This window comes from Bos mutus, chromosome 11 (genome assembly GCF_027580195.1).
Source record: "Bos mutus isolate GX-2022 chromosome 11, NWIPB_WYAK_1.1, whole genome shotgun sequence".
NCBI lineage: Eukaryota > Metazoa > Chordata > Mammalia > Artiodactyla > Bovidae > Bos > Bos mutus.
In genome coordinates, this window is record NC_091627.1 from 4,562,621 (window position 1) to 4,575,488 (window position 12,868).

The 12,868-nt window shown below is 40.5% G+C and overlaps 1 protein-coding gene across 4 annotated transcripts in view; it reads left to right on the plus strand.

Moving 5' to 3' along the window:
• SETX (senataxin) overlaps positions 1–12,868 on the plus strand; it is an 88,349-nt gene that overhangs the window by 26,751 nt on the left and 48,730 nt on the right. For all 4 annotated transcript variants that reach the window (XM_070378782.1, XM_070378781.1, XM_070378783.1 and 1 more), the window contains 3 exons: positions 9,039–9,258; positions 10,405–10,524; positions 12,691–12,862. In XM_070378782.1, the coding sequence (XP_070234883.1) occupies positions 9,039–9,258; positions 10,405–10,524; positions 12,691–12,862 (512 nt within the window). The remainder of the gene's footprint in view (positions 1–9,038; positions 9,259–10,404; positions 10,525–12,690; positions 12,863–12,868) is intronic.

The following is a 12,868-nucleotide window of genomic DNA, read 5'->3' on the forward strand; positions in this document are numbered from 1 at the left end:
ATTCGCCAACTGTGGGACTTTGGGCAAGCCCCTCACCTACTGGGATTCCCTGGTGGCTCAGCTGGTAAAAAATCTGCCTGCAATGTGGGAGACTTGGGTTTGATCCCTGGTTGGGGAAGATCCCCTGGAGAAGGGAATGGCAACCCACCCCAGTATTCTTGCTTGGAGAATTCCAGAGACAGAGGAGTCTGGTGGGCTGCTGTCCATGGGGATGCAAGGAGTTGAACACGACTGAACGACTAACACGCAACCTGACTCCAGAGTCCTTATTATGCCTTTATTTTTTTAAAATTTTATTTGGAAATAATTTAAAATACAGAAAATTCTCAGGAATAAAAAAGGTAGCAAACAGACTGTATACTCTTTATCCATATTCACCAGGTATTAACATTTCACTCTTTGCTCTGTCTTTTGCTTTCAGTTAACTACAAAACTTTTTTGTTCTCTGAACTATTTGAGAGTAGGTTGCATATATCATGACTGTTTGCCTTTTAAGACTTTATTGTATATTTCATAAGAATAATTGTATTATCATAATATTATAAACTTCAGTGAACAGTGAATTTAATGTTGATACAGTAAGGTCTATTTTCCAGTTGTGTCAGGTAATCCATTGTACTTAGTAGCATTTTCCGCCATACTCTGAGATTATTTTGGTTAGCTTTCTGTGATTGTGGCTTTTCATTCTGGAATCTGATGGATTGTAATTCTTGTTTCTTCTGTCTGCCCTCTGATGGAAGAGGATAAGAGGTTTGTGCAAGCTTCCTGTTGGGAGGGATTGGCTGGACTGGCTGTGGGGAAAACTGCTCTGAGGGGTGGGACCATGCAGAGTAAATCTTTAATCCAATTGTCTGCTGATGGGTGGGGCTGTGCTCCCTCCCTGTTAATTGCTTGCCCTGAGGCAACCCAATCATGGAGTCTGTAGGCTCTATAGTGAGGCTATGGGCTCTATGGCAGGGCTATTGGCATTCTGCCTCCAAGAGGATTTAGGCCAAGGTGTGCCTCCCAGGTCTGCTGCTCCCAGTGCCCCTGCCTCTGCCAACCCATGCCTTCACTGGAGACCCTCAGACATGCAAGGCAGGTCTGGCTCAATCTCTTGTGGGGGTCACTGCTCCTTTCCCCTGGGTCCTGGTACACACAGCGTTTTTCTTGTGCTCTTCAAGAGTTCTGTTTCCCCCAAGTCCTTGCCGAATGCCAAGGTTGGGATGTCTGATGTGGGGCCTAGAACCTTTGCAGCAGTGAGAGAATTTTTTTGGTATTAATTGTTCTCCGGTTTGTGGGTTGCCACCTGGTGAGATTGGGATTTGATTTTAATGTGTCTGCAGCCCTCCTACCATATCCTTGCAGCTTCTCCTTTGTCCTAGAAGTTCCTATAAGACCTTCTAGAACTAACACCCAAAAAAGATAACCTTTTCATCATAGGGGACTGGAATGGAAAAGTAGGAAGTCACGAAATACCTGGACTAACAGGCAAGTTTGGTCTTGGAGTACAAAATGAAGCAGGGCAAAGGCTAGAGTTTGGCCAAGAGAACACACTGGTCATAGCAAACAGCATCTTTTAACATCACAAGAAACTACTCTACACGTGGGCATCACCAGATGGTCACTACCAAAATCATATTGATTATAAACATGTCAGCAAATTTGGAAAACTCAACAGTGGCCACAGGACTGGAAAAGCTCAGTTTTCATTCCAATCCCAAAGAAAGGTAATGCCAAAGAATGCTCAAACTACCGCACAATTGCACTCATCTCACACACTAGTAAAGTAATGCTCAAAATTCTTCAAACCAGGCTTCAGCAATACATGAACCGTGAACTTCCAGATGTTCAAGCTGGTTTTAGAAAAGGCAGAGGAACCAGACATCAAATTGCCAACATCTACTGGATCATCGAAAAAGCAAGAGAGTTCCAGAAAAACATCTATTTTTGCTTTATTGACTATGCCAAAGCCTTTGACTGTGTGGATCACAAGGAAAATTCTGAAAGAGATAGGAATACCAGACCACCTGACCTGCCTCTTGAGAAACGTACATGCAGGTCAGGAAGCAACAGTTAGAACTGGACATGGAACAACAGACTGGTTCCAAATAGGAAAAGAAGTACATGAAGGCTGTATATTGTCACCCTGCTTATATAACTTCTATGCAGAGTACATCATGAGAAACGCTGGGCTGGAGGAAGCACAAGCTAGAATCAAGATTGCCGGGAGAAATATCATTAACCTCCGATATGTAGATGACACCAACCTTATGGCAGAAAGTGAAGAAGAACTAAAGAGCCTCTTGATGAAAGTGAAAGAGGAGAGTGAAAAAGTTGGCTTAAAGTTCAACATTCAGAAAACGAAGATCATGGCATCTGGTCCCATCACTTCATGGCAAATAGATGGGGAAACAGTGTCAGACTTTATTTTGGGGGGCTCCAAAATCACTGCAGATGGTGATTGCAGCCATGAAATTAAAAGACGCTTGCTACTTGGAAGGAAAGTTATGACCAACCTAGACAGCATATTCAAAAACAGAGCATTATTTTGCCAACAAAGATCCATCTAGTCAAGGCTATGGTTTTCCTAGTAGTCGTATATGGATGTGAGAGTTGGAGTATAAAGAAAGCTGAGCACTGAGGAATTGATGCTTTTGAACTGTGGTGTTGGAGAAGACTCTTGAGAGTCCCTTGGACTGCAAGGAGATCCAACCAGTCCATCCTAAAGGACATCAGTCCTGGGTGTTCATTGGAGGGACTGATTTTGAAGCTGAAACTCCAGTACTTTGGCCACCTCATATGGAGAGCTGACTCATTTGAAAAGACCCTGATGCTGGGTAAAGTTTGAGAGCAGGAGGAGAAGGGGATGACAGAATGAGATGGTTGGATGGCATTACTAACACAATGAACATGGGTTTGGGTGGACTCCAGGAGTTGGTGATAGACAGGGAGGCCTGGCGTCCTGTGGTGCATGTGGTCACAAAGAGTCGGACACGACTGAGCGACTGAACTGAACTGATATATATTCCTTGCTGCCGAAGATGGAGAAGCTCTTTACAATCAGCAAAAACAAGACCTGGAGTTACTGTGGCTTAGATCATGACTCCTTATTCCAAAACTCAGGCTTAAATTGAAGAAAGTGGGGGAAACCACTTGGCCATTCAGATATAGTGGTTATGATGATACAGTAGAGGTGATGAATAGATTCAAGGGATTAGATCTGGTAGACTGAAAAACTATGGAAGAAGGTTTGTAACATTGTGTAGGAAGTAGTGACTAAAACCATCCTAAAGAAAAATGCAAGAAGGCAAAGTGGTTTTCCAGGGAGGCCTTTACAAATAGCTGAGAAAAGAGGTGAAAGGCAAAGGAGAAAAGGAAGGATAAACCCAGCTGAATGCAGAGTTTCAGAGAACATTCAGGAGATAAAGTCTTAAGTGAAAAGTGCAAGGAAATAGAGAAAAACAATAGAATGGGAAAGACTAGAGATCTTCAAGAAAATTGGAGATACCAAGGGAAAATTTGATGCAAGGATGGGCACAATAAAGGACAAAAACAGCAAGGACCTAACAGAAGCAGAAGAGATTAAGAAGAGGTGGCAAGAATATACAGAAGAACTATACAAAAAGGTCTTAATGAACCAGATAACCACGATGGTGTGATCACTCACTTAGAGCTAGACATCCTGGAGTATGAAATCAAGTGGGCTTTAGGAGGCATCACTATAAACAAAGCTAGTGAAGGTGATGGAATTCCAGCTGAACTATTTAAAATTGTAAAAGATGATTCTGTAAAAGTGCTGTACTGAATACGTCAGCAAATTTGGAAAACTCAGCAGTAGCCACAGAACTGGGAAAGGTCACTTGTTCATTGCAGTGCCAAAGAAGGGCAATGCCAAAGAATGTTCAAACTACTGTACAATTGAGCTTATTTCATATGTTAGCATGGTAAAGCTCAAAATGCTTCAAGTTAGGCTTCAGCAGTATGTGAACTTGAGAACTTCCAGGTAGATGAACAATCTGGTTTAGAAAAGGCAGAAACCAGAGGTCAAATTGCCAACTCAAAACATATACTACTGCTTCATTGACTACACTAAAGCCTTTGTGTGGATCACAACAAACTGGAAAATTCTTAAAACGGATGGGAATACTAGACCACCTTAATTGTCTTGTGAGAAACCTGTATGCAAGTCAAGAAACAGCAGTAGAACTGGACATGAAACAACAGACTGGTTCAAAATTGGGAAAGGAGTACATCAAGGCTGATATTATCACTCTGCTTATCTAACTTATATTCAGAGTACCTCATGCAAAATGCTGAGCTGGATGAATCAGAAACTGGAATTAAGGTTTCCTGAAGAAATATCAACAGCCTCAGATGTGCAGATGATACCGATCTAGTGGCAGAAAGCAAAGAGGCACTAAGAGCCTCTTGATGAAAGAGGAGAGTGCAAAAGCTGGCTCAAAACTCAGCATTCAGAAAACTAAGATCATGGCACCTGGTCTCATCACTTCATGGCAATTAGATGGAGGAAAATGTGGAAACAGTGACAGATTTCATTTTCTTAGACTCTAAAATGACTGTGGATGGTGACTGCAGCCATCAAATTAAAAGACACTTACCCCTTGCAAGAAAAGCTATAACAATCCTAGATAATGTTTTAAGAAGCAGAGACATCACTTTGCTGACAAAAGTCCGTACAATCAAAGCTATATTTTTCCAGTGTCATACGGGTGTGAATGTTAGACCATAAAGGCTGAGCACAGAAGAGTTGCTGCTTTCGAATTGTGCTGGAGAAGACTCTTGAGAGTCCCTTGGACAGCAAAGAGATCAAACCAGTCAGTCCTACAGGAAATCAGCCCTAAATATTTATTGGAAGGAGTGATGCTGAAACTGAAGCTTCAGTACTTTGGCCACCTGATACGAAGAGCCGACTGACTCATTGGAAAAGACCCTGATGCTGCAAAAGATTGAGGGCAGGAGAAGAGGGCAACAGAGAATGAGATGGTTGGATAGCATCATTGAGTCAGTAGACATGAGTTTGTGCAAACTCTGCAAGATAGTGAAGGACAGGGAAACCTGACATGCTGCAGTCCATGGGGTTGCAGAGTTGGACATTACTTAGTGACTGAACAACAGCATGGTGCATTAATCTCCTTTGATTTGGAACATTTCCTCAGCCTTGTGCTTTTTTGGCTGCTCTGGTCCAAAATCACTGCAGATGGTGATTGCAGCCATGAAATTAAAAGATGCTTACTCCTTGGAAGGAAAGTTATGACCAACCTAGATAGCATATTGAAAAGCAGAAGATATTACTTGGCCAACAAAGGTCCGTCTACTCAGTTCAGTTCAGTCGCTCAGTCATGTCTGACTCTTTGTGACCCCATGAATCACAGCACGCCAGGCCTCCCTGTCCATCACTAACTCCCGGAGTTCACTCAGACTCACGTCCATCGAGTCAGTGATGCCATCCAGCCATCTCATCCTGTCGGATATCCCCTTCTCCTGCCCCCAAATCCCTCCCAGCATCAGAGTCTTTTCCAATGAGTCGGCTCTTCACATGAGATGGCTCAAGTACTGGAGTTTCAGCCTTAGCATCATTCCTTCCAAATAAATCCCAGGGCTGATCTCCTTTAGAATGGACTGGTTGGATTTCCTTGCAGTCCAAGGGACTCTCAAGAATCTTCTCCAACACCACAGTTCAAAAGCATCAATTCTTCGGTACTCAGCTTTCTTCACAGTCCAACTCTCACATCCATACATGACCACTGGAAAAACCATAGCCTTGATTAGACAGACCTTTGTTGGCAAAGTAATGTCTCTGCTTTTGAATATGCTGTCTGCGTTGGTCCTAACTTTCCTTCCAAGGAGTAACTGTCTTTTTCATGGCTGCAGCCACCATCTGCAGTGATTTTGGAGCCCAAAAAGATAAAATGTGACATTGTTTCCACTGTTTCCCCATCTATTTTCCATGAAGTGATGGGACCAGATGCCATGATCTTCGTTTTCTGAATGTTGAGCTTTAAGCCAATTTTTTCACTCTCCCCTTTGACTTTCATCAAGAGGCTCTTTAGTTCCTCTTCCCTTTCTGCCATAGGGTGATGTCATCTGCATATCTGAGGTTATTGATATTTCTCCTGGCAATCTTGATTCCAGCTTATGCTTCTTCCAGTCCAGCGTTTCTCATGATGTACTCTGCATTGAAGTTAAATAAGCAGGGTGACAATATGCAGCCTTGACGTACTCCTTTTCCTTTTGGAACCAGTCTGTTGTTCCATGTCCAGTTCTAACTTGCTTCCTGACCTGCATGTAGGTTTCTCAAGAGGCAGATCAGGTGGTCTGGTATTCCCATCTCTTTCAGAATTTTCCACAGTTTATTGTGATCCACACAGTCAAAGGCTTTGGCATAGTCAATAAAGCAGAAATAGATGTTTTCTGAAACTCTCTTGCTTTTTCGATGATCCAGCGGATGTTGGCAATTTGATGTCTGGTTCCTCTGCCTTTTCTAAAACCAGCTTGAACATCTGGAAGTTCACGGTTCACGTACTCTTGAAGTCTGGCTTGGAGAATTTTGAGCGTTACTTTACTAGCGTGTGAGATGAGTGCAATTGTGCGGTAGTTTGAGCATTCTTTGGCATTACCTTTCTTTGGGATTGGAATGAAAACTGACCTTTTCCAGTCCTGTGGCCATTGCTGAGTTTTCCAAATTTGCTGGGATATTGAGTACAGCACTTTCACAGACTCATCTTTCAGGATTTGAAATAGCTCATTTGGAATTCCATCACCTCCACTAGCTTTGTTTGTAGTGATGCTTTCTAAGGCCCACTTGACTTCACATTCTAGGATGTCTGGCTCTAGGTGAGTGATCACACCATCGTGATTATCTGGGTCATGAAGATCTTTTTTGTACAGTTCTTCTGTGTATTCCTGCTACCTCTTCATAATCTGCTTCTGTTAGGTCTATAGCATTTCTGTCCTTTATCGAGCCCATCTTTGCATGAAATGTTTCCTTGGTATCTCTAATTTTCTTGAAGAGATCTCTAGTCTTTCCCATTCTGTTGTTTTCCTCTATTTCTTTGCATTGATCTTTGAGGAAGCCTTTCTTATCTCTTCTTGCTATTCTTTGGAACTCTGCATTCAGATGCTTATATCTTTCCTTTTCTCCTTTGCTGTTCGCTTCTCTTCTTTTCACAGCTATTTGTAAAGCCTCCCCAGACAGCCATTTTGCTTTTTTGCATTTCTTTTGCATGGGCGATAAGTATTGATAAAAATGTATTTCATGGAGTTAACACATATATATGCGTATGTGACATTTCACATATGCATAAACATATCAACATTTCACAAAATAATTTTACAATGAAGGATGCAGACGGTTTTATTTAGTTTTTAAGGTTGGTTATGGTCACTAAATTTGTATCTCAGAAGAATTTTAAAATCACTTTCCTATGCCATATTGCCATGTAGAGGTGACCTTTGATTTGTTCTCTTTGCATTGTTTCTTTCCTTTTTTAAACTTTATAATACGGAACATTATAAACATACAGAAGTAGATAATCAGAGCATTTAATCCATAAAATGTTAGTATGTGTCTCTAAAAGGTAAGGGTTTTAAAAAATATATCAACATACCAATAATAGTTACTTAATATCATGTTTCTAGTTAGTGTTTAAGTGAATGGAAATGGTTATCCTAAATGCTTTACTGGAGTTTGTTCAAATCAGGATTAAATACAGTTCACACATTGCATTACAATTTGACCCTTGAACAACATGTGTTTGAACTCTGAATTCACTTACATGCACATTGTTTTTAATGCATGGACTTCCCAGGTGGCTCATTAGTAAAGACCTGCCAAGCAGGAGGCATGGGTTTGATCTTTGGAACCAGAAGATCCCTGGAGGAGGAAATGGCAACCCACTTCAGTATCCTTGCCTAGGAAATCCCATGGATAGAGGAGACTGGCAGGCTACAATCCATGGGGTCACAAAAGGGTTGAACATGACTGAGTGACTCAGAAATAACAGTTTGCTGCTGCTGCTGCTAAGTCACTTCAGTCGTGTCCGACTCTGCAACCCCAGAGACGGCAGCCCAACAGGCTCCCCCGTCCCTGGGATTCTCCAGGCAAGAACACTGGAGTGGGTTGCCATTTCCTTCTCCAATGCATGAAAGTGAAAAGTGAAAGGGAAGTCGCTCAGTCGTGTCTGACTCCTAGCAACCCCATGGACTGCAGCCCACCAGGCTCCTCCGTCCGTGGGATTTTCCAGGCAAGAGTACTGGAGTGGAGTGCCATTGCCTTCTCCGCAGTAACAGTTTAGTAATATGCCGAGGTTAGTTGAATCCATGATGCAGAATCTTGGATATGGAAGGGCTGGTGACTAAGTTATATTCGAATTATATTGGTATATTCAACGGTGCAGAAAGCCGGTGCTCTAACCCCTGTGTGTTGTTCAGAATTTGATTATAATTAGTGTCTTGTGTTTTTTTTTCAGTCATCACCTTTTGGTTTAAAATGTCTTTGAAAATCATGTTTTTGCTGAAGTACTTTATTCTGTATGATGGTTTTTTCTTCCTCCAGTTTTATAGAGATATAATGGACATACAGCACTGTACAGTTTTAAGGTGTACAGCATGGTGATTTTTTTAAGATTTTGACATATAATTGGTATATCTTGTGTCTTTTAAAACCTGTAGAGAATTCCTCGCAGAAGGCAATGGCACCCCACTCCAGTACTCTTGCCTGGAAAATCCCATGGACGGCGGAGCCTGGTGGGCTGCAGTCCATGGGGTCGCTAAGAGTCGGATACAACTGAGTGACTTCACTTTAACTTTTCACTTTCATGCATTGGAGAAGGAAATGGCAACCCACTCCAGCATTCTTGCCTGGAGAATCCCAGGGACCGGGGAGCCTGGTGGGCTGCCATCTATGGGGTTGCACAGAGTCGGACATGACTGAAATGACTTAGCAGCAGCAGCAGAGAATTCCTATTTTAAACAGATTCTTGCTGTATATAGACAGTTGTTCACTGAATGAAGTAATGAATGTGTTGTGCTTTTAGGTTCGGCGTTGGGCTATCCTGACTGCAAGAAACTTGGGGAAAGTGGATAGAGATGATTACTATGACTTACAGGAGGTTTTGACTTGCCTTTTTAAAGTTATTGAGTTGGGACTTTTAGAAAACCCAGACATTTATACTTCTTCTGTCCTTGAGAAGGGTAAACTGGTTCTTCTGCCTTCACACATGTATGATACTGCCAACTACAAAAACTATTGGTTAGGTGAGTATTGTTGCTATACAAATAACAATTAGTATTTTGCAGTAGTGTTTTTTTTTTTAAAGCCTACAATAATCTGGCACTTTTATTTATTTTTTATTTGGCAGATAATTGCTTTATATTGTGTTAGTTTTTGCCATACATCAACATGATCCAGTAGTTCTTAACGATTATCCAGCAAAAGTCATCTCATTTGGTAATCTGATCAGAATTGCTAAATAATAGATTTCATAGTTTACAGTTCTTGTTCTGTCATTAAACTGACCATTACAACATCTCTTTTTAAATATCATAGAAATCATCTGTGTAACAAGTATCTTTTGAAGTATGGCAAGTAGATCTTTTATTTAAGGCATTATTAGATGTAACAAAATATTAGCATAACAGCTGACTTTAATAGAATTTGATCTGTTGAAAAAAGGAGGTTTAATACTTCTTTTCCTATCTGTAAAATATTTCCTGGCAGAAAGAGATTAACTTTGGCTTTCAACAAATTCTATATTGAACTTAAAATAGTTCAGTCCTATTCATTGATTTAGAGTCTTAGTCATGTGTATATTTGGCAGTGATGGGTACTTGAAATATGATGATCTTAAAACTTATGGGATCTTCAATTATATGAGATTAAATTGTGTGTAGTTATTTTGGAAATTGCTTTTTAACAAAGTTCATAGTATTTTCCCTTTTATTCATTCTAAAGTCGGAGAAGGCAAGGGCACCCCACTCCAGTACTCTTGCTTGGAAAATCCCATGGATGGAGGAGCCTGTTAGGCTGCAATCCATGGGGTCGCTAAGAGTCGGACATGACTGAGTGACTTCACTTTCACTTTTCACTTTCATGCATTGGAGAAGGACATGGCAGCCCACTCCAGTGTTCTTGCCTGGAGAATCCCAGGGATGGGGGAATCTGGTGGGCTGCCATCTGTGGGGTCGCACAGAGTCGGATGTGACTGAAGTGACTTGGCATCAGTCTAAAGTTCTGTTCTTGGGAGCAGTTGTATGTGAATGTCTCAGACTTTAGTGTCTGAGGCACTGGATTATGTTTTGCTTCATCTTACTGCCATGTTATTATTCTGCCAACTAAACCAGAAAAGACTTTAGAACAGTGTTAATGTAATCAGTTCAACCAAACTATATGTGGTCTTACAGGTATCTGTATGCTGCTGACCATTCTTGAAGAGCAAGCCATGGATTCACTGTTGTTGGGCTCAGATAAACAGAATGATTTTATGCAGTCAATACTTCACACCATGGAGAGGCAATCAAATGGTAATAAACTTTATTTGCTGAATTTTGTGATGGTGGTGCACTTTAAAATTACTAGAGTCACTAAGAATTTGGATGTATGATATGGAGGAAGAAAATAAACACTTTATGGTTTTTGTCACAGATTCAGAATGTTAAATTGGAAAGGATCTTTAGAATTTAACCTTATTTTCATAAGAGACTGAAGCCCAGAGGTGTTAACTTACTTTCTCACGTTGCAGTACTCAATCAGTAGTAGAATGAAGACTAGACTAGAACCTAAAGGAGATGAATCTCTAATAATGTGATAGTAAATTTATGCAGAAAGCTTCTGCTGTCCCACTAACTCACTTTTGCTTGGTTTTTCATTTCACTTCAGTTTTATGGTTACACTGTCCAACACAGTGACTGGCAGCCAAATGTGATTGTTTAAATTTATACTAATGAAACTTAAAAATTGAGGTTTTCAGTCCCATTAGCTATAACTTCAAGAGCTCAGTGGCCACATGTGCCTGGCTGCTACCATATTAAACTGGGCAGACAGTGAGCCATTTCTATCATCACAAAAAGTTCCCTTGGACAGTGCTGCTCAGATAGCCTAATAAATAGGGTCTAAAATTGTATTTGTTAGTAGAGGCCAGCTTGGTTTTATCATGGTTTTTTCAGGCTTATCAGTGAGAGTCTGTACTAGTGTTTCTAATCTTAACCTTTTTTATGAAGGAATGAATCATCAAAGACCAAGCATGCCAAATCCTGTGAAAATACAATTTTTTACCCACTTTCACTTCTCTTTAGGCAACTTCGGTATAGATACAAATTCTTTTGTGGAGAAGTTTAAAAGAAATACGTAACTGTTACTGTTTCTTTGATCACATGTGTTTTCTTGTGAGATTATTTCTGATCAAGGTTATTACTAAATTCACTTACCAGAATTTACTAAGTAATTTGTTCATTTCTTTCCCAGTGCTTTGCACGTGCATTTCTGTTTTCTCTGTTAATCCAGCTCCCCTAACATGCTTCAGAATGAGTCACCTCTTTATGAAACTTTCTGTAATTGTCTTTACCTTACTGATGACTTCGTATTTGAGAGTTTGCTAGACAAAAGATAGCTGCAGTGTAGGATAAAAAAAATATATGAGAGGTTCTACACAAATGACCATGATTTTTTTTTTTTTTTAAGTAGAGTCTAAGAGCCCTGAAGGAAATAAAGCAGAAAGTTCTTGGGTTGTCAGAGATTGTGTGAGTGAGACCACTTACTCCAAAGAGTACTGTGGAAGGTTAAATGACTGAGAGTGTTTACTCCAAGGGGAGGTATTTGAGCTGAAATACAAGGAAGGATAGGAAACTTTTTTTTTTTTGATTGGTGGTACTAATAGTGAAGCTGTTCTAGTTCTTACTTGGGAAAAGCCAGCGATTCTTTTTTTTTTTTTGCTATAGATAGTGTATCTTTATTTTACTATGGAAAAATAAATCTGAGAAGAATAGAGTAAGATCTTACAAGTGCTTGAGTGAGAACTTTGATTTTCCTTAGAAAACAGTGAGGAACAGTTTAAGGTCTATGAGTGGGTCAGTGTTTTGCCACTGCACATAGAGAAGTAAGAAACGACTGGATGCCAGAGGATGGGAGTAGTGGGCATTCCTGCCGGTTGGATGGAATGGAAATAACAAGGCCACATTGAGACAGGGGTGGATGAAAAGAGTGCATCTCTGCTTGTCCAGTGCCTCAGGGATTCAGTCTCGTGCACCAGCCAGATGACACACACAATTCAGGATTTCTTGTATCACGGACTTTGTTTAGATCTGGAGATACCAAGTTTTTCTTACTTCTCCCTTCCTCACTTCTGCTATTTATTGAAGGATGAGAATATAAAGGTCTGGAAGAAGCAGAGTAGGAAAGATTCTTAAAAGTGTGGCAAACAGGGTAAGAAAGTTGAATTTATCTATCTAGACTATCTCTGTTTGTTCCACGTGAAAAAATTTCTTAACCAAGGTGTATTGCTTTTTAAAAAATGCAAACACTACTTAAATATTTACCAGCTTTCTAAGACCTGTGGTTGGCAGGGCTTAAATTACTTCCTGCTTTGCTTTCACTTTTGTTGCTACCCAGGTAAAGGGTGCTTAATTCTCAATATATTTTAGTACTTTTTTCTAATTGTTTTTTAATTTGGCAATTACTCCATTATGTTTCAGATAATAGTGTGGATCCTTTCTGGCCAGCATTACACTGTTTCATGGTGATTCTGGATCGCCTTGGATCTAAGGTCTGGGGTCAACTTATTGATCCTATTGAAGCATTTCAAACCATTATTAACAACGTGAGCTACAATAGAGAGATCCAGAACATACGGAACAGCTCTATGAGGTTTGT